The sequence below is a fragment of the Mustela erminea genome, chromosome 5, assembly GCF_009829155.1.
Source record: "Mustela erminea isolate mMusErm1 chromosome 5, mMusErm1.Pri, whole genome shotgun sequence".
Taxonomy (NCBI): domain Eukaryota; kingdom Metazoa; phylum Chordata; class Mammalia; order Carnivora; family Mustelidae; genus Mustela; species Mustela erminea.
The window spans coordinates 136838227-136858918 of record NC_045618.1 but is presented as its reverse complement, the minus strand read 5'-3'; the positions used below and the strand labels follow the sequence as shown (position 1 = coordinate 136858918).

At 57.8% G+C, this 20692-nt stretch overlaps 1 protein-coding gene across 8 annotated transcripts in view; it reads left to right on the top strand.

Moving 5' to 3' along the window:
• Positions 1-19076, top strand: part of PRIMA1 (proline rich membrane anchor 1) — a 60750-nt gene extending 41674 nt beyond the window's left edge. The window contains exons 4-6 of one of the 8 annotated variants that reach the window (XR_004286174.1): positions 2622-2751; positions 12208-12378; positions 15806-15891. Coding sequence is in view for 6 of the 8 variants with exons in the window: in XM_032345114.1 (XP_032201005.1) it covers positions 2622-2751; positions 7645-7801 (287 nt within the window). In the remaining 2 variants the exon portion in view is untranslated. Of the gene's footprint in view, positions 1-2621; positions 2752-2920; positions 6740-7644; positions 8176-12207; positions 15611-15805 lie in introns of those variants that run through there. The other 7 variants (XR_004286173.1, XM_032345115.1, XM_032345117.1 and 4 more) reach the window with 7 other exon arrangements.
• Positions 19077-20692: the final 1616 nt, after the last annotated feature.

Sequence of the window (20692 nt, the reverse complement as noted above, 5' to 3'; positions counted from 1 at the left end):
AAAGGCCCTGGTGGCATTTTTGGAGGGACGATTCTACCTTGTAGGAATATCCCCATCACCGTTGTTTTTGGGAGCTCCTGGGCTTACTTACTGTGGCAACCAGAGACAGCCCTCGACCCCATATTTCCAAGTGCCCCTTGGAGGGGGACTGCCCCCGGCTGAGGATACACACTGGTGATGTGAGCCCCACCTGTGGGCCATTGGTGGGCAGGTGTGAAGGTCCCCTTGAGACTTGGCTCAGAAGTGTTAGAGCCTAGGATAGAATCGACAGAAACCAAAATTACTTCCCTTTGCAATGAAAACAAGGAGGCAAGCCTTTTGGGGTTGGCACCCCATAAATTTAACCCCTGTTGCATTTCAGACTGTCCAGCAGTGATCACTGTAGGGAAATGGGGCCTGGATTTACTCGGCTAAGCCAAGGACACCCCAAAACGAGTAAGAAGGCGGGGAGGTGGGAGGGAACCAGGCTTCTCTTGGTGGGGAAAGAAAGGTTTGTATTTAATATTTCACAAAAAACAACAAAACAAAACAAAACCCTGAAGAAATTCATCACGACAAAAATGAGAATCCTCTTGAATCTCTTTTCCCTTGTTTTAGAGTTTGTTCCTATTTTGAATTTCCTATTCCATGTCTTCTCAAGTGTTGGGATTCCTAAAGGCCTGATCTTGCCCTGGCCGAGTGGCTGGTGACATCTCTGTCCTGGGCATCTCTCGGGAAGCGTTTCCAAATCTGCCTGGTTGTGCGCTGAGCTGAGCCCCACATCTGGAGACCTTGCCCTTGTTAACGGGGCTTTAGCACCTGTTCCTTGCAAAGCCCGCCATGGTTTTCTGCGTCTCCCTGCCCAGCTTGCACCAATGCCACAGTCTGGTAACAACTCCATAACCCATAACCACACGCCCTGCTGGTTCCTCTTTCCTCATTCCCGGCAGGCATGTGCAAGGGAAAAGGCACTTGGGAAAACAAGCATGGCAGCTCCTTATAAAGTTACCCACACACACACCCCCTAGGACCCAGCGAGCCCACTCCCAGATGTTTAGCCAAGAAAAACACGAAGACATGTCTATACCACGTATGCAATTGTTTCTAGCAGCTTGAGCCACAAAAGTCAAAACCTGAAAACAGCCTAGGAATCCACAACAAATTGTGGTTTATTCACAGATGGGAATACCACTCCGCAATAGAAAGAAAGAAAAGAAGAAAGAAAGAAAGAAAGAAAGAAAGAAAGAAAGAGAAAGAAAGAAACTTCTTTCCACAAAAGAAATTTGTGGATGAATCTCAAAAACATTTTGCTGAACAAAGGGAGCAAAAAAATACACACTGCCTGGTTCCGTTTTCTGACTTTCAAGAACACGCAAATCTAATCGATGATTTAAGAAAGCAGAGTAGTGGTGGCCTGTGGGCAGGGATTGACTAGAAGGAGGCCCGGGGGAAGTTTCTGGGCTGATGGAAATATTCTGTGCCATGATAGTGGTGTGGCTCAGGCCCGCGGACGTTATTTGTCAAAGCTGATCTGACCACACACTTCCGATGGGTGAGAGTCCCCTGTGGGATTTACACCTCGATGATTACGGCAACAACAACATCCATGACAAAAATGACGATGGGGATGAAACCATCCGTGGTATCCTTGGGAAATCATTCATTTATTCCCCACGTGTTGTGGCGCCCCTGAAGGTGTCTGTTATTCAGTGCACACAGAGCCTGGGGCATGGTTTGGATCCTTTACATACAATCACTGTTCTTGAAGACGTGTCCAGAGCCAGTAGGCGTCTATCTGTCCATCCGTCTGTCCTCACTTCCTCACCAGCCCCTTCTCCCTTTCCCTTTCTCCCGCTTCTCCCTTCTTCTTTTTCTCTTTCCTCTCCGCCCCTCCCCCCAAATTTCTTTTGCAATTTGTGGCACCTGTCTCCAGTTGTGTCCGGACCTTTCAGAGCCTCTGGGATGAGGCAGTGTGATGTCTCTGCTTTTCTCAGAAGAGTGAAGCAGGGGGAGGACAGGTTCATCTCCCAGAGACTCCATGGATTGAGTAATGACCAAAAGGCCCAATGGCATCCAGGGTCAGATGCTTTGTCAGTGACAGACTTTTCCAGATTTTGGCCACCCGTCCACCTGCCTGAGCCAGTTGCAGAGGCAGCTGCGGGTCCTCACTGCATGGGCCACATCCAAGAAGGGACAGAGCCTGTCTCTTAGAAGGAATGGGCTTCCCACACTTTCTCTCCTTCCTCCTGCCCGGTGCGTCCTGGGAGCCCTGCTCCCCACCCCCACCCTGGGAGGAAGTGGATTTAATGCCTCAACTGAGAGAATGAGATGTTCTGTTATTTTTCATGGGAAATTAAACCTGACCCTGCTGTCAGTTAGCTCATGCCAAGGGAGGATGGATGGCCCGGGCCTCGGCGCTTCACCCCTGCTCAGAGCACGTGTCTGGCCGGGGGCCAGCCATGATGTCACCTGCCGGCGGGGTGGGGGTGGAGACGGCGGGACAGGTCCCGGAGCCTTCATCCTGGAAAGGCGGGATAAGGGGGAGGCCACACCCTTCGTGTCACCCACAACGGTCCCTCTCTGACGCAGCCGCCACCTGCTCCTCCCACCCCAGGGAGATTCAGCGTGTTACTGTCTTTCAGCCCCCAACTCTACCTCGTGCCCCGCGGAGGAAAGCTGGTGGTCGGGGCTGGCCATCGTCATCGCGGTATGTTGCGCTTCCCTGGTGTTTCTCACCGTGCTCGTCATCATTTGCTACAAAGCCATCAAAAGGTGAGTGCTCACAGGGCTCTGAGCCTGGAGGGGGCTCTGCCCGGGCTGGGGGCCGCTCTGTCCACCCCTACATGTTTCTTCGAGCCCTGAACATTGTTAAGCATTTAATAAGCAGAAAAAATGTATAGTGAATGCTTGTCTGTCTATCTATCTATCTATCTATCTATAGTGACCCCACCTGGAAGTAACAGGCCCTGCCTTGGGGACCTCACTCCAGGCGCCTAGGACCCGGGAGTCTGCATATCCTTGCAGGGTGGGGGATGGAGCCACCGGAGAGAGGCACCGTATTGGTTTGGCTTCTAAATGCAGACAAAAAAGGACCAACTCACTCTGCCTTTCAAAAATGATCACCAGTCACCACCCGCCTTGTAGAGCTGGGGTCTGCAGCCGAGTGTGGCTGCCTTTGGGGTCTGAGGAGGTTTAAGCTATATCTGGGGCCCCTAAGTCTGGTAGAATGGGCCGTGGGGTGAATGCCTCCTCCCCCCACAGGAATGACGGCATAGCAGCTCCCCCGTAGGTCCCCTGACCTCCAGGCTGCCCGGCCTCCAAAAAATGTCCCCCTCACCCCAGCTTCCCCAGAACTCGGGGGAAGATAGTGTCAAAAGACAAACAAAAATGTTTCAAAACACCTAAAGGTCCTAGGCATTGTTCATTATATTTCTAATAAAGGTTTTGAAATTTCCCAGAGGCCCAAAGTTAGGGGGTCTCTATTAAGAACAATCCTAACATCTAAACTATTTCACTTTATCCTTTTGATTCATTGTTCTATGTGATTTCACTTGAATAATTCAAAAGCAGAAAGAGTAAAATATCAGGTTAAAAGTCTGACAACGAGGCGCGGAGGGGCACCGGCCAGATGGCAAGACACGAGGAGGACGGGGCCCAGGCACAGCAGCTCCAGGTAGACCGGCCAAGCCCTGGGGATCTCCGTCCTGGCCAAGAGCCCCTTCCGCCCCCTGCTCTCAAGCTGCCAGATAATGTCCAAAAACCATGACAAGCCACAAGGGAGTAGCTGTGGCCCAGCGTCTCCAGCAAGTGGGGGAGGGGCGGGGGGCTCCCGGGCCCCCAACATTCCCTTCGTTCATCTTTGTCGCACCTTTTTCCAATCTGCTGCATTTTACAGACGAGGAACCACGTTCAAAGGGGGTGAAGGGAACTGCCCAGGATGGTACAACCAGGGAACAGTGGACTCCAGACTTGAACATGACTCCAGAGCCCAGCCCTGACCGTGCCTCTGTATCACTCGTACTGAGCGAAGAATAGACCTCATTAGTCCAGGCTGCCCTTCCTCAAGGGCACCCGGGTACCTGGGGCATGGCTGTGCTCCTTAGAGGATAGGAGGATGCAGACAGAAAGGCCCGAGTCTTCCAGACCCTACAGTTCAGGGGGAGGCCTGGCCTTGGAAACCAAGGTAGATGCATTGGAAGACTCCCCGGGGACACAGCCAGCCCAATTCCCAGGTGGTTCACGGGCACCTACTGTGTGTCGGGCTCTCTGAGGACAGAGACAGATAAGATTCAGACTGTGCCTGTGGCAGCTCACCTGACTGAAGGGCGGTGGGGGGTAGATACGCACATGACCATGACCGCAGTACAAGGCGGGTGGCGGAGGCTATGGGGGGCTTGCTGGCAGCCTCTGGCAGTGCCCAGAAGAGTCATGGCTAACTCGGATCCAGATGATAGAGCATTTGAGCTGAGAGCCTGCTGCTGTGGGAGGACACTTTTGAGAAGCAGAGCAGGGAGGCTTTCCAGACCAAGGCACCTGTGTGAGCCGAGGCGCCAGGACACCAGGAAGCTCCTGGGCTGTGGGAGATGAGGTTGGAGGGTGTGCCTGATGGGGGAGGGGCTTGGCCCACCAAGGCGAGCAGCTTGCTGGGACTTGGAAGGCAAAGGGAGCTACTGGAGGTTTGCCAGGAAGGGCATCCAAGACTCACCAGTAGCCCTGCTAGGGAGGGGGCCACTGTCCTCCTCAAGGACGCCCCTCCCACTGGCCTTCCCCTCAGAGACAGGCAGCATTCTCAGGCCACTTCCCTGTCTGCCCCAAACTTCTGAAGAAACGTGCTGTCTGTTCCAACATCAGGAGGGCAAGAGGAGAGCTAACTCACATTACTAGCTGACTGTGGCCGTGGTGGGCTTGGTTTCAGCGGAGCTGGGGGTCTCCCAGGAGGGCGTGGGGGGGTGCACCTTCACCTCCCCTCAGAGCAGCCTTAGGGGCCTCCTGTCTGCCCTCTGTCCCCTTCCACAGGCTCTGAGCTCTTGGTTCCGGGATCTGTCAATGGCCTGGAAAGACACAGAACGCAGGCCCCATGGTTCAGTGGATCCCTTCCAGGGATGTGGGCGAAGCTCATTTCCAGAGGTGTGGGCGGGGCTTCCTCCAGGAGTGTGGGCGGGGCTCTTTCCCTGGGTGTGGGCCGGGCTCCTTAGCTGGGTGTGGGCGTGGCTCCCATGGGGGGGTGTGGGCGGGGCTTCCTCCAGGAGTTGGGGCTGGTCCTGGGAATAAAGGGGGTGGGTGAAGCACTCCAGGACCAGTAGCAGTGGGGGCCATCAGCGCCCTGAGGACCAGGACAAGGGGAGGAAATGGTGCCACAGGAACTAGAGAGCCTGGAGAGCCTGAGGAGACTCAAGAGGGGCCGCTTAGCAGGAGCTGTGGTTGGAACAGATGGAGATGGGCCCCCAAATAGGAAAGGTAGGGGAGACACAGCCCACCCTGTGTCTCCACCCTCCCTCGTCTCCTGAGGGTGCCTCTCACTGGCCAAACCTGAGGAACAGGGGCGCCCAGGACACGCAGTGGTAGGCGTCAGCCTCCCAGGGCACAGGGCAGGGGGAGGACGGAGTGGGTGCTGGGGGCAGATGTAGAGACGAGGACCCCGAGCACGGTGTCCGCTCCGCCACAGCCCCTCGCCGGCCCCGGCACAGGGGAAGAAGACCCAGCCCTCATCATCCCAGCCCACGAGGACAAACTGTGACTGGAAGGGGCTCATTCAGGGTCAAGTGGAGGCAGAAACAGAGGTCAGCACTCCCAGAACTGGCCTGAAAGGAGGCCTGTGTGGGAGAGGCTTAATCCCTCGGGGGAGGGAGAAGGGGGCAGCCCAAGTTAGAGCTGTGTCGGGGAGCAGATGGCCCCTGCCGCTGCCGCTGCCCGGGCTGACCTCTGCCGGGGGCGGTAAGAGATAGCATCTTGCCAGCCAGCTGTCTGTCTGCATTTGTCTCCAGAGTCAATGGAGGATTTCTTGCTCACGGCCAATTCTTTTTGGTTAATAATTCATTTGAAACATGCCTCTTCTCTCAGGAAACAAAAGCATTTCATGTCACTGTAAAACCATTAAAAGGAAAAGTCAGTGATAAACCCGGGTCTTTTTTTAACTCTCACAGCCTGGAGTCCTAGGGGAGGATTTCTGAGAGATCCTTGTGAATGGCCCCAGCAAAGCCTTTGGGAGCCAGATTGCTGGGAGGATGTTTCTAGAACCAGTGGGGTAGCAAGGTGGCTCTGGAGACGCCAGCTTGGCTTGGCATCAGGGATGCAGGCTGCAGGGTCCACAGGCCTCCACAGGAACGGGAGGAGGCAGGAGCAGGTGCAGAAGATGTACCCTGCGGTGCTCTCACTGGCCATGACCTTGGGAGGTGGGGTCAAACCAGCACTTCCTCTTCACAGACTCAGTGAATCAAACTGCAGCCTGTGAGTCGGCAAATGCACCCAGAGTCCCAGCTCTGAGCTGGGTGATTGTGGTGCCCTGGGGTTTGGGGGTGCTCTAAAGCGGGGAGCCCAAGGAGGGGCATCTCCCCCAGACCCAGGGCCCTGAGAGGTTTCTTGGAAGGGGAAGGGAGTTCATCAGACCAAGGGGCTCAGAAGGGGAGCTGCTCACCCTGGGACTAGCTCATGCAGTGGCCCCCAGGTCCCCTGCCAATGACCCCAAACTCTGCCGGGTACCCGGCCATGGGAACCCACACAGCTCACCCTTCAGTGGCCTCCTTGCCGTAAGCATGCCATGAGCAGCTTCTTTTTTTCCTTTTAAGATTTGTTTATTTGAGAGAGAGTCCCAAGCAGACTCCGAGCTGAGCATTGAGCCTGACGTGGGGTTAGATCCCAAGACCCCGAGATCATGACCTGAGCTGAAACCAAGGGTCAGCCTGAAGGGCATTGTGCCCTTCAGGCTCCTTTATTCCCAGCTGCAAGGGTGATGGAGCCCCAGAGCCTTTGGGTGCTCTGTACCCTCGTGCCTCCCCTCAGGCCTCCTCCCCGCCCCCAGGTCTGGCACGCACATGGCCTCAGACAGCCTGGAGTTGTTCCAAGAACCGGACTGGGAGTCCAGACCTCTGAGCTCCGTCCTCAGCTGCCTCCCAGCTCAGTGAGGCACGCTGCCTTCCCCTGTTTCCTTCCCTGGAAAACGAGGGTCCTCTTCGTCTCTGCCAGCTCCTGAGCCTCTGTTTCCATCCCTAGATGGCCAGGGGACAGCCAGTAGGACATTTCACTGCTCAGAGGTATAAATGCTGACGGAAATGCTTACCAAGGTCTAGGTCAGGCAGTGGGGCTGTGCTTGGCATGGGGGCTCCCGTCGTGGGTGCTTTGGCCACAGTCCCCGCCCTCAAGACGCACACCTCGTAGCGGGGAGCGGTCGGTGTTGAACAGACCACCCTCGGGAGAAGAGTGTCCAGAGGGACAACCCAGGGGAAATAATGGAAAGCAGACACAAGGAAAGAAGATGTTGGTCCGGGACAGGGAGGAGACCTCCAACAAGCAGTGACTGGTGGGAGTCACCAAGACAAAAGGCCAGGACACAGGGAGGAGGCCCAAGCCTCAGAGCCCTGCCAGGTTGGCGGGAGGAAGATCACAGGCCCATGGACTCTGTCCTGGGGCACGTTTGCACCTTCTCTGACAGCCACCTCGTTCGTGCAGAGAACACTTGTGCTGCAGAGAGATGACGCCCATCCCCACCAGGCCCCCCGCCGTGAGTCACCCCCACACCCCAGGCGCACCAAGAGCACCTTTCCTCCTCCTCCGGCCATCCGTGCGTGGCACGGACCTTCACCTTCTGCCATCGATTTGCCATTAAGCCTCTTGATGGCCGTCTCGCTCTGATTTACAAGGTACTGGCGGACAGGAGATAAGAGGCTGCAGATGGGCTGTGGCCAGTCCCGCAAACTGTGGCTTGCAGGCGGGGGGCAAGCGTGCTGCTTGTGGGAATGAGCTCTGTTCCGAGCGTGCCCGGGCACACACATTGTCGCCGGGCCTTGGTGCTCCTCGGCTTGGACTTCAAACACGTATGGAGCGCCTACTGTATGCTGGGGACTAGACTAGGTGTGAGGGATAGAGACACACAGGAGGAGACCTCACCCCTTCCCTAGTGGGGTACGTGGATTATATAACACACACACGTGCGCGCGCGCGCCCCTGGGTGGCTCAGTCCGGTAGGCGTCTGCCTTCGGGTCAGGTTCTGATTCCGGGGTCTTTGGATCAAGCCCTGCATCCCACTTCTGGCTGAGCAGGGAGTTCGCTTCTCTCCCTCCATCCCCCCCCACCCCACGCCCCGGCTCAGGCTCTCTCTCACTCTCTCTCTCAAAATAAGTAAAATCTTTTTTTAAAAATAGCTGCTACGCAAATAAATAAATAAATAAGGTGCTTTTAAAACCTGAGTGCTACGAAGGAGGGTGGAAATCCGAGAGAACTGGAGGAAAGAGAGGGGGTTGGGAGAGGGGGTGCTCCCGCACCCCAAGAGTCAGGAGTGCCGTGCCTGCCTCCTGACATGGCTTTATGGTTGGAAAGAAAGGTTAGGGCTTCCTACATCCACAACCACCTTTTAAAATCTTTATCGAGGTAATACACACACGTGGTTCAAAACATCAAACATGCTACAAGCCTGTTAGAAAGACAGTAGTCCCCCGGCTGTCCCCTCTCTCCCTGCAGCCACATTCTTGGGAGACAAGGGCTTCTGGGTGTCAGCAGTTCTGCTCTTTCTCTCCATGCTCTGAGCGATGTGTGTATGACTGAGGGTTTCCTTCCCATTTCGCACCTTATCTGTTGACTTTCCAAGAAGAGAGGCTCAGCAGTCTCCCACGGCCCACAGATGCATAGAACACTGCCCCGTCCCCGTCCCCCTCCTCTGTCCACAGGGGCCTCCCCGGTGGGGGTCGTGACGAGCGGCTACCTTAGCACAACAGCGTACTGTCTGCAGCCCAGTCCCCTCGTGTGCAGCCGGGTGCTTGCTGCCCTGGAGTCAGCGAAACCTCCTCTCCCTGGGCGCTGCTACCTCAGGTGATCCATCCCGAGGTGCCGGGTCTGCCTGGAGGACCAAGGAGTGGGGGAAGTGACTTTCCTATGGGATCTGAGCCAGAATGAGTCAGACCATCTGTGTCACGGGAGCAAACTTGAGTCCCGGCCAGGGAAGAGAGTTGGCTGGGGTTCCAGCCCCCCTCGGTGTTCCTCGAGCTCACAGGGAGCTCCCTCGAGCCACACACTGCTGCTGTTCCTCTCCCAGCTCAGCCCTTCCTGCTCCTCACTCGGGCCCCAGTTCGAACGCCACCTCCTCTGACAGCATCGCAGGCCACCCTAGATCCTTCTTCCCCGCCCTGCAGCTGGACCTTTCCAATTTACGTTTCTGCTTTCTGCTCTAGGCAGGTTAGTGTTGGTGTTTATGCGTGCATGTGCCCCCGCATGTGTGTGAGGACCTTGTGCACGAGCACGTGCACACTTGCACACACATCAGAGCAGGGAGCCGTCGTCTTGTCTCCCTCATCTCGCTCCCCTGTGGTGCGTAGTCGCTCTTCCGTGACCTTCTGTGGCTTGAATGGAGGCTTGTGGACACAGACTTGCCAGATTCTTCCTTCTATCTATTTATTTATTTATTTAAGAGAGCGTGAGCTGGGGCGGAGGGGCGGGGCAGAAGGAGAGAGAATCCTAAGCAGACTCCCCGCTGAGCACGGAGTTGGGGGGGGTTTGATTTCCCAGCCCTGAGATCATGATCTGAGCTGAAATCAGGAGTTGGATGCTTAACTGACTGAGCCACCCTGGAGCCCCCAGATCCTACCTTTTAGATTAGCAAACACTATGGAGAATTTCAGTGGACTCCGTTTTTTTTCTCTCCGCCTGGGTAAGGGAGGTAGAATCTGCTTTACCAGGAGACAGCAGGGGTTTTAATTGCTTGGCCCCTCCCCTCCGCAGGGTTGGGCTTCCTCCCCCCTCTGCCAGCTCTGCTCCCCTCCCTCCAAGCCCCAGTAGTGCCTTTTGTCTTCTTGCTGTCCTCTGGCTGGGGGCTGGCGCGTGTGCGCAGTGACTCAGCGCCCCCTCCCCATGCCCCGAGTGACCTGCCTCCCACCCCCTGGGCCTGACATACTCAGGCAGTTCTTCCCCCTACCCTCGCCATCTGCTGCCTCCCCTTCCTCCCCGGCCCCGGTGCACACACCACCAGCCCGGCCCTCTCCCCCTGGCCCCTGCAGGCCTGCACAGTCAGCATCAGAGCGGGGCAGGAGGAAGACAAGACGAGGCAGGGCCCAGGCACTGGGGACAGGAGTGGGACATTCTCACCCAGCCGCATCTCGCATGAACTTCCGGAAGCGAGACGTTCACCTTGAAGGCACCTCGGATCCCGGGGGTCTGGAGTTCCGAGCTCTGTCTGCCAAAATCTCTTGGGCCGGCGGGGCCCATGGCAGTGACTGGACACCGGGGTCCCAGCCGTTCCCATCTGTCACTGCTCCCTGCTGCCCCTGTACATTCCTGTAATGACAGCACCCCCCAGGCACCAAATCCAGCCTCTCCGGCTGGCCATCAAGAACACCACGTCTGACTGTACTGTGAGTTGAGTCAAAGCTCGTGTGCTTCGAGGAGGGACCACCTCCGCCGAGTGCTGCGCACAGATACATGACCGTGACCGCTCTGAGACCCTCTTACCTCCTTCGGGACCTCGGCTGGATTCGGGCAGTGGAGTTTTGGGCTTTGTTGCAGGACCAAGACTCAGTCTTCCAACTCCGGAGCTGGTGGTCTTTCCTCTGGGGCCCACTGTCACCCTCCAGGTGGCCCAGGGCTTGCTTTTCCCCAGTGGTGGGGTCAACACCCAGGCTTCTCTGGAGTCCCGCAGGCAATGGTATCTCTCGTCCTTATCACTTGCACAGTCCGCCCTCCGAGAAGAGATGGGGCCCGGAAGGGGCAAGGGCCCTGTGTGTCCCCATCTGCCTGGGGCCGAGATGCTCATTTGGGCTCATTTATGCCCCTTCGCCCTGCCACCAACAGGAGACCCACCTGCTGTTATGGGAGATCGAGGTCCTGATGGTGGGAAGCAGGCAGCAGCGGTTAGCAGCTTTGTACGGTGGGGGTGGGTGGGCAGGAGGGGGACATGTGGCGCTGAGGCCAGTCATGGCCAGAAAGGCAGGCAGACAGGGCACGCTTGGCACTCATGGATGGGAGAGCCAGAGGGGTCCATGCTTCTCGGGACCCTTTTGACTCCAGGAAGCTCCATCCCTCCCTGAATTCCTCTCTGTAGACTTGCTGGCTGGAGCTTGTGGGACCGGACGAGGGGTAAGGCAGGAGTTCTCGATTTAAGGAGTCCTCGGATGGCTCCACCCTTGGAGTGAGAGTCAAATGCCCAGCCCTCCTGGCTGGGTCCCAGGGGTGAGCACCAGCCCATGGGCCTCATCGTCACTTGCCTTCGGCTCGCTCAGCCAGACACGGTTAATCAAGGAAGCCCCGGGGAGGTGGTCCAACCCGGGGCTCGGTCGGAGGGTGAGGACACCCGCCTGCTGCGCGCCTGACTCACCTTCACACAGGGGAGGAGACGTGCCGGGTTAGAAGTGAGGCCGCTGCTTCTTAGGGTCAGCAGCTACCCTGGGTGGCTCGCGAAGGCTTTCTCTGGCTTCTTGACCCAGGTTTGGAGAAGCCTGCGGGCGACAAGGCATCTCGTAGTGGAAGGGGGTGTGTGTGTGTGAAGGGTGTGAGTGGGTATGAGTGTATGGGCATTCTCGTATGTGTACGTATGTGTGTAGGGGTTGGGGGTGTGTATGCAGGTGGGTTGGGTTCGTCTGAGCGTGTGCTTCGGGGGTCCATGCAGGGGAGGATGGATGCTTTCAGAAGAAGGAGTCAGAACCTCTAAACCTCATGGGAAACAGACTCTTCCATGGGGTGCGTGAGACAAGGAGCGAGCTGGCAGCCCTCCGTTGTCGGGCTCCTCCAAGCTGTCTTTGTCCCCAGCTCCTCCAGCAGGAGCAACTGGCTGGTGGTGGGACGTGTCATATCACTGTCAGCAGGACCCCGGAGGGGCACCTGGGTCCCGGGCCTCCCTGCCCAGGCCGGCCGTGCTGGCGGTCGCGTCTTCTGCAGAGGCCATGGCTCATGGCGGTGCCCAGGGGCTGCTGCTGCCCGGCCCAGGGCAAGGGGAGGAAGGGGGTCTCAGAGTGGAGGACCCTCCCTCCGCCAGGCAGGAATCCTGGGCATGGCCAAGGAAAAGCTCACTCCCCTTTTTCTTGGTTTTAGGAACCAGGCCTTGTAGGGCATCATCTGTGGCCATGCCTTCCTGCACCAGGGTGCAGATGGCCTTCTTTGGCTTAGCGGGACCAGCCCTGGCTGGCTCACGGCGCTGCAGACCCAGGCTGGGTTGTAGTGAGCCTCTCTGGCATTTCCGGAGCCCCACAGGGCACCCATTAGGTAGGAGGTCTGTGCCGAGGGGAGAGCGCTGGCTGCTGCTAATCCCCTCCCCCTACCTGGGACAGCTCCCCGCTGCCAGCTTTCCGACCGCAGTATTGAGAGCTAACAAACACTTATGGAGCCCTTACTGTATGCCAGGTGCCCATCTAAGTGCTTAACCACATTAACGTATTTCATCCTCCCCACAAGCCTATAAAATGGACACCATTCTTGTGCCCATTTTGTAGACCAGGAAACTGAGGCAGGGAAGGGTTAAGTGGCTTGCCCAAGATCACACAGCTGGAAGTGGTGGGCCTGGGTTTACTGAGCTAGGATATCCCCGTGCTGGGGTAGCGTCACCCTGAAGTCCCCTGCTAGAGGAAGGACAGTGCGAGAAGGCAAGGCAGAGCCAACTCCCGCTGTAGCTAAAACCCCAGAGTCCACTGGGCTTCTGTGCATCCCAGAAGGGCTTTGGGAGTGGGCTGGGGCAGCAGCCCAGAGGGTACAGTGGTTGAGGGCTCTGCGCTGGTGGAGGAGGGGAACAGACCAGGTCCACTTCTCAGGAGACTCCTTGGAACAGTGACTCCCCCACCCTGACCCGCCCCCCTTGCAGTGCCCAGACTCTTGGAATGCTCCTGGGGTGGGGGTGGGGGAGGGAGGCTGCGGCAGTCACAGGTGCCACTTCACTGGGTGAAGCCCGTGCCCCTACCCCCTTTCTCCTTTCCTGCCTGGGAAGTGGCTGGGGCCATTGAGAAGGCTGTGGAGCTGTCTCCTTGCCTTGTCCTCAGTGTCCCTCCAGCCAGGCTTGCTTGCTGCCAGGCCCTCTCTGCCAACCTTTTCCTCCAAGGCTCTGGGGAACACAAAGAGGTCTCCTAGCCAGCAGCCTGGCTTCAGAAATTCTACCTCTTCTCTTGGCGGAAGAAATGCTGCTGATTTCCTACCCTCATCCGAAACAGGCGGAAACTCTGTACCCTCCATGCCTTGCCCATTTCCGTGGGAGAGCCAGACCCCTTTCTTCATCTCTCCATGATCCACTCTGGAAAACCCTTCAGCCTCATCGCCCCTGAGCCGGACCTGCTCTGGTTGACTTTTTAGACCAAGCCCCAGATTGATCAGTTATTGGGGAGAAAAGCAGTGTGGGTTTGGGCTCCGAGATTTTTGTCTGTCCCTATTTCCTGGAACCCCGATTCCGATGTCCGTCCTCCCCTTTGTAGATGGATGACAAACGGAAATGCACACCCAGCCCAATCCCCCAGGCCGTGCAAACTCAGAGTCGGGAACGAAGTCCACCCAGCGAAGTCAGAGCGGCTCGAAGCCCCTGGAAAGGGGTGGGTGGCGGCCCAGGGGAGAGAGGAAGGAGACCGAGGAGAAACAGGCCCAGGGACAGAGGCTGTCATTTCCACAAGCCCATCACAAGCAAGGCAACTGTCTGACCCCTACAAACCTGGGGGTTCTGGAAAGTGTCCCTGAGCGCCTCCATTAATGGGGTTCTCGGGATGTGCTGAGTTCAAGCAAAATGAGAACCCTTGGAGGGCTCTTGAGAATTTTTGGAGTTCTCCAGGAGGAAGGTGGAGGATGGCCTTCCCGAGCTGACGGGGCCCCCCATGTTGGGGGACAACGGCTGCTGGGAATGCTGACTTAATGGGAAGATGTCTGGACCAGGATATGGTAGGAGCAGGTGGTGGTCCAGGCCCTGACACCCGCCAGCTGGGGGGTCCTTGGGCAAGTCACAGCTCTCCTTAAGCATCAGTGTCCCCATGAAATGAATCCCTTAACCCCAGGCCTAGCTCCTTCTGGGGACCCCTGTGAGAAGGGACAAGAAAGTCTGTAACCGAGAGTGCTTTGCACAAAGGGCGATGGGGCCCCAAGAAGAAGTGCTGGTTTGTAGCTCACATTTCTAGAAGCCACTGTGACTAAGCCTGACACCCAGAGGGAGTGCACTTTGGGTTTCTCTCTGGGTTTTGTGAGCTAACTCTCCTGCAAGACAGTAGGGAACAGGTCATAGATGTGGTCTCGGAGTGTCGCCTCTGAGCAGGCCTGATAATCCCATCCGTGGCACTACTGATAACCTCCCTTCACCCTGCCTCTCCTCAACTAATTCACCCAAGACTTCATCCCACAGGCACCCAGCTGGTCACCGAGTACCCGTCCTCTGCAGCCCGGGTTTGGGGAGGCTCTAGGGACGTTTGAGAAGGCCGAAGCAACCAATCGCCAGGCTTTCAAAGATGGCCAGGGACGTTCAATTTAGACAACACACAACAAAGGCCAGGTCAGGCTCAGCCCCAGACGTCGTGGGGACACAGGAGATGACTGAGCTTACGACCCCATGGGCCTCAGAGTCCCCCAGGAGACAGCAGTATTGCAACATGGTATTGGGCTCCATGGCCTGCGTGGCCGAGAGAGGCTGAAGCCAGCAGGCCTAGCGCCGGGGGGCTGGGGCCTTCCTGAACCAGGCCGGAGAGCAGGTGGGCTTGGAGCCAGGCCAGAGAGTCGGACCGCCACTGCGGAACCCCGCGTGCGAGCAAGAGCCTTCTCAAAGCCTCCCTCCCAGCCTTCCTGAGCCGCGCACGGTTAAGAGAACAGGCTCTCGGGGTTAGACAGCTCTGGAATGAGCTTCAAGGGGCCCAACGTGAAGTGTTTGAGAAGCACTAGCGTGTGCTCATCTACTTTGGCCATTCACCGCCACCACCTCTGCCACCATCAACACAACCACCATCACCGCCACTGCCATCACCAGGACTCCTGACAGCAGCAGCATCGCCATCGCCATTCCCATCACCACCACCAACACAACCGTAACCACCACCCTTGTCACCACCTTCATTACCAAAAACACCACCAACACAACCACCGCCGCCCCCCTCACCGTCACCTCCACCACCCACTCCACCATAACCACCACCATCAGCACTTCGACCACCAACTCCACTCACGTTACTGTTCCCGCCACCTCAACCCCCATCGCTAGCACCAGGCTCACCTTCACCACCATTCTCTAAATCACGCTTTCCCCGCTCCTCTGACCACATAGAGACCAGGCTGCAAAATCCAACCTCTGGCCCCTCTCCTCTTTTTACTCTGCACCCCCAAATATTCATCTTCACATCTGCTTGCTCATAATCAAAGAGCTCAATCAAAGCCTGACAATGTCCTACTAGGCTGACTGTACATTCTCCATTCTCATTTGTCCGGAACAGTCCCAATTCACACCCGTTGTTCCTGCTTCCTTATTAAAAGTGCCCGTTTCCCTCTCTACCGTGCCCTGGTGTGCGTGACTTGTGATGTGGTCACCTTCGCTGAGACCACCTCCAGCTTCTGATCGGCCCCCACCAGGACCCGCAGCCCAAGGATGCTAACCCAGATCAGAGCCTGGTGGGTCCCCTGGAAGGACACGGTTCCCCCACCTCAGTCACTGGTCATTCATGCCTGTCCCTGCCTCCCCTCCCAGGAAACCACTGAGAAAAGAGGAGAATGGCACCAGTGTTGCTGAGTATCCCATGACCTCCTCGCAGAGCAGCAAAGGGGTGGACCTGAACAGCGCCGTGGTGTGAGTCTGCAGACCCCGGACCCGCTGGCCAGAGGGGCACATTGGTGGCGCTGGTGGCATTAGTGGACCCAGGAAAGCAAGTGGACCCGAGCTGACGCTGGGCTTGTGCAGGAATTCCAAAGGAGAAACCATCCTCTTCCCAGCCTTGACCCCGGTTACCTCACGAGCAAGGCAGCGCAGACACCGGGCTGAGCCAGGATCCCCTGTACGCAGCTCCTGGGGACAGCCCCACACCCCAGGCCCCACATATCTCTTCTCTGTCTTGTCTTTGATTTCCTGTCTCCCGGCCGCGCTCTGACAAAGGCAGGGAGAGTCTGTCTGTCTGTCTGTCTGTGCTGGTCCAGGGAGGCATCCTGCTTTGGCCAAGAGAAGGATGATCTGGGGCCACTCCCCTGCCAGAAAACCTATCCACCTCCCCAGCAAGCCCGTCCACTTCTCCATTCACCGTGCGTCCCGACAGAAGCCATCGGCAGAGCCACGAGACGTCCCCTTCCAAAGGTGCTTCCCACACATCTGTCTGTCGCCGCATCTGTCACTCTCTTCCGTCTTCAGGGCCTGCCTCCTTCCTCCCCTTCGCACCCACATCCAGGGCCCCTGGCTCGGGACCCCTGCCCCCCTGCCGCGGAGGGCTCTGAGCCCAGCCAGCAGAGGCCCCTCCTGGCAGCAGACAGAGGAGCTCTCTTAGTGTCTGACCCTTCAGGGGCAAAGCAGCTCACTGGGCACCAGGCCAAGGAGCCAGGAAGGACAGAGGCCCCTCCGCCCGTCCTCAGACTCATCCCGCAGCTGAGCCTCGCAGCACCTGCCGCGTGTGAGCCAGGCCCCGCCCTCATCCGGCGGAGGCTGCCACTGTGCCAAGCCCCCGTGGGCGCCCCGGGCTAGGCTGCCCCGACCTGGCTCTGGGTCCTCTGACAACCACTACACCCCCACCCCCCGAAGGCCCTGACCAGGTACAGACCCTCTCCGGAGAGCCCCCGGCTCCCCGCCGCCACAGGAAGGTGGTGCCCTCCCAGTGCGCCCCTTCGAATGTCCCTTCCCAAGGTCTTGTGTTGAAAACATGCTGAAACCTGCGGAGCGGTTGGTGGATGAAGGGAAGGAAGAGGTTGGAAGGAGACGATCCTCTGGCCCTGGTAATCCTGGTCCACCTGCCTGTGTCCCAGGCGGCCACGGGCCCTGTGGGCACACGACTGACCCCGTGGAGACAGTGGCCTGTGGCTCGGCCTCCCCTGGCGGACCATGAGAACACCCCCGACCCCGTGGTTCCCTCACGTCCCACACAGCTGCTCAGAAGGAACTGGACACATGTCATGGTCCTCCTCTCTCTGCATAGGGACTTAGCTCAGTAGACCCTCTCCACTTTCCAGACCATCAAGCCATAATTCCCTGGAGGGTGTTTGGGCCATGGTGAGAATTTCCTATCCAGGTAAGCCTCACAGAAAACAAGTCCCCGTGCAGGCTGAACCTTGGAACTCCATCGTCCTGGAGCCCTTGTGCCCACGAAGTGGTCTGTGGTCCATTGTGTTTTGGAGGGCAGAGGGGAGAAAGTGAGTTTGCTGGGACCCTAACCCGGCTCCTCCCCCGCAGGTCAGCAGGGACAGGCTGAGGATAGGCCCAGGCCCTCCCAAAAGGGGTTCATTCTTCTTTTCAGTTTTCTTAGGTGTGAGGACCAGTTTTGGGTTTGGGTTTGGGTTTGGGTTTGGCTTCCCCTGCCTGCGTGAGCATGGCACCCTGCTGCCAGTGGCCATGGCCAGTGCCCCCAGCCAGTGGGCGCTGGGCAGTCCTCTCTGCCCATGCCTCCCACTCCCCCAAGGGATGCAGAGCCGGTGACAAGAACCCAGAGGGTGTGGGAGGCGCTTTCCCTCATGATCTCCAGCCTCCCACTGAGTCCCCAGCTTATGCCCAGAGCAGATACCCAGGGAGGACCCCCGCCGCCAGCATGTGCCACCCTGGACTCAGGGGGGATGGGAAGGCCCCCTCTGTCGGAGGGGAAAATCCCAGCTGAGGGGCTATGGAGGGGTGGACGGCCAGCCTGGAGAGACATCAGGGAGGCAGGACATAGGCCTGCTTTGCACAATCCCACTTGTCCCACCTTTCCTGACCCTGGCTTCAACCGAGGGGGTTTTACAACTAGCCAAATCCTTCAGCCCCTGGCAAGCCCCCCCCGCCCCCCCCCCCCGTGAGGAAGTGAGGAATCTTGACAACTACCCATGGTGCCCTGCGTCCAGTCTCCCCTTCCCGGGGAACACAAGTGGAGCTCTGGGAAGAGCTAACATTTGTGCATAAATTCCCCCAAATTGCATTTGTAAAGTCTCTCCTCGCTCAGTTAGTGAAAACAAGAGAAGAACAGAACTAGTTCTTAAAAAAGAGTCAACATGGAAGTCAACCCACCAAACCCAGAAGTGGCCGTTTGGAAACTCTCACACGTGGCAGCAAGGGAACCTCACTGGAGTTTTGGCTTAAGTGACAAAAAAAAAAAAAAAAAAAAGAAAGAAAGAAAAAGGAAAACAACCACACGGCCTGGTATTTGAGCTCAGAACTTTCACTTAAGGAATGTATTTGCAGTCCGTTAACACAGACCACTCCTCAGACTAGCCCAAACTCTGAGGTTGAGAACGAAATGCACATTTCTTCTCCGCCTTTTCTCAAATAGATATTTTTTAACTGTCTCTTAGTCGAGCCCAACTTAGAACGGCCTATAGAATCTCCCAGAGTTTTTAGGTGTTCCTTAGAAGCTTCCAAAGCAAGTTTTGGAAGGAAGACTAATAGCTGTAAAAATATAGACATATATATTATATATCGTTATATATATATATATATTTAAAGAGATCTCTATCTATATAAAATCACTGTACTCTGCGAATCTGTACAAAGTCTGATTCCAACAGCCCAGGTGGTGCGCTCTCTAACGCATGAATGTGCATTCCCTGAGATCTGCCTTCCTGACGTGTGCCCAGCGCACACGGCGACAGAGCTCTCATCCGCAGGAGCTCTGTCTCCATGGACAAGCATGAAGTCCGGGCCGTCTTGTCCACCAGCGAGCCGCTCCTGTGGATTTTGTGCAAAGACCACCTCGGGAGCAGGACCGGCGGTGCCAGGGTGGAGAGGCAGGCTGGATGCTCTTTACAAGGAAGAAAGTACCATGCCTTTTTTATTTTCAGTAAAAACGTACTTATAAAGAGGACTGTCTGTTGTCTTCCGTGGCGGGGGGTGGGGGGTGTGGGAAGGAGAGAGCGGCCTAGTGGGGGCCTGTGCCCTTTTTTTGATGTTCTGCTATAAACCCAAGGCTGGCCTTATTTCCATATGGTTTTATCAGAATACCCTAAGGCAGGCACTGATGGGGACTCTAGGGTACCAGTCAGCCCCTCCTCCCCCCAGGCAGCCATCTTGATCTTTGACTCCATTGGCAAGAGGGTGACCAGTTGGCCCAGGGTGCCAGGCAGACAGGACAGGCCAGTTACCCTAACTTGCAGAGGGCTCATGGGAATCACAGGGGCCAGAAGCGGCGGGCTGCGCCGGAGGGGAGATGGGTCAGGCCTGCAGCCTCCTACTCGGTCCTTCCCTGGGTCCAGACTTCAGCACCCCGGCTCCAGAGTTGGTCGGCAGCTCCCCGTCACCTGCCCAGTGGCTGGGAGCACCCTGGTGGGGCCTGCCCTGCACCTCCAGGCAGAGGAGCCCACAGAGCGCAGACCGGCCCCAGGCTCCCCTGCTCCCCGGACCTGATGGAGTGGAGCGTGGGCTGCCACTGGGGCTGCCAGTCCCCCTTTCCCGCTGAAAGCAACCCCTTCTTCCCAGCACCTCCGATGGGCCCGAAGGAACGGAGAAGGCGTTGTCCCTGCGGTGGTGGTGTCCCCTGTGGAGGGGTGAAGAGCCGGGCTGGAGTGGAGCGTGACAGCCAAGGGCGCACAGACACCAGGGGTGGGTGGGGCAGGAGTCCGAGCCCAGACAGGCGTCTCTAGCCACCAGCCACTGAGGCGGACCCCTACCCAGGCCATTCCCCTTGGTGGGGGTCGTGTGGGCCCCGTGCCCCTCCCCCGGGCTTTCCAGGTTTCAGCCTTATCTCGGTGGAAGCAACGGAGAGGACCCTATGTGCCCAGAGTGGGGGGCCAGAGGTCTCCCCACCCCTGCCCCAGCCCGGAGGGTGGTCGGCTGAGGGCAGGGCTCTGGGGACAGGGCCACAGAGGGGAGCCACGGAAGCACCATCCGAGACCCCGGAGTGCCCACCCACCCCCCAGCCTGGGATTCCCTGAACTGCCGTTTGCCGAAACTTGACACGGGTCCTGGCACACAGCCGGTGGTGGCCACGAAAGCGCCTGCTGTCACTGCTGTCATTCAGAAAAGGCTGCCATCAGCCTGGAGAAACCCTCTGCCCAGCGGCCACCCGCACGGGTCCCCTCTGAGAGGGACACCTCAGACCCTGGGCGTGCTCCTGTGTGCTCCCGCCTGGCCACAGCTGCCGCAGAAAGGCCAAGGCCCCCAGGGCACGAGACAGGGGAGCCGCAGGCCAGGCCCTGAGCCCCAGAGGCAGCCTGGGGACAGAGCAGGGCCTGCCTGCCCGGGGGGCGAGAGGAAGGGCAAGTACAGGACCCCGGGGAGCAGCACCGACGCCTGCTGGGGGCCACCTCCCAGACCAGCTCGAATCTGTGGGGCTTCTGGCTGCTTGTCCCGGCTCTGGTATCCAGTCCGGCCCCCTGCCAGCCTCCCACCTCCGCCCCCTCTGTGTCCTGCTCCTGCCACCGAGGCGGTGGGATCTGCTGTGTCTCTGTTCACTGCCCCCGCCTCCTTCTCCTTCCC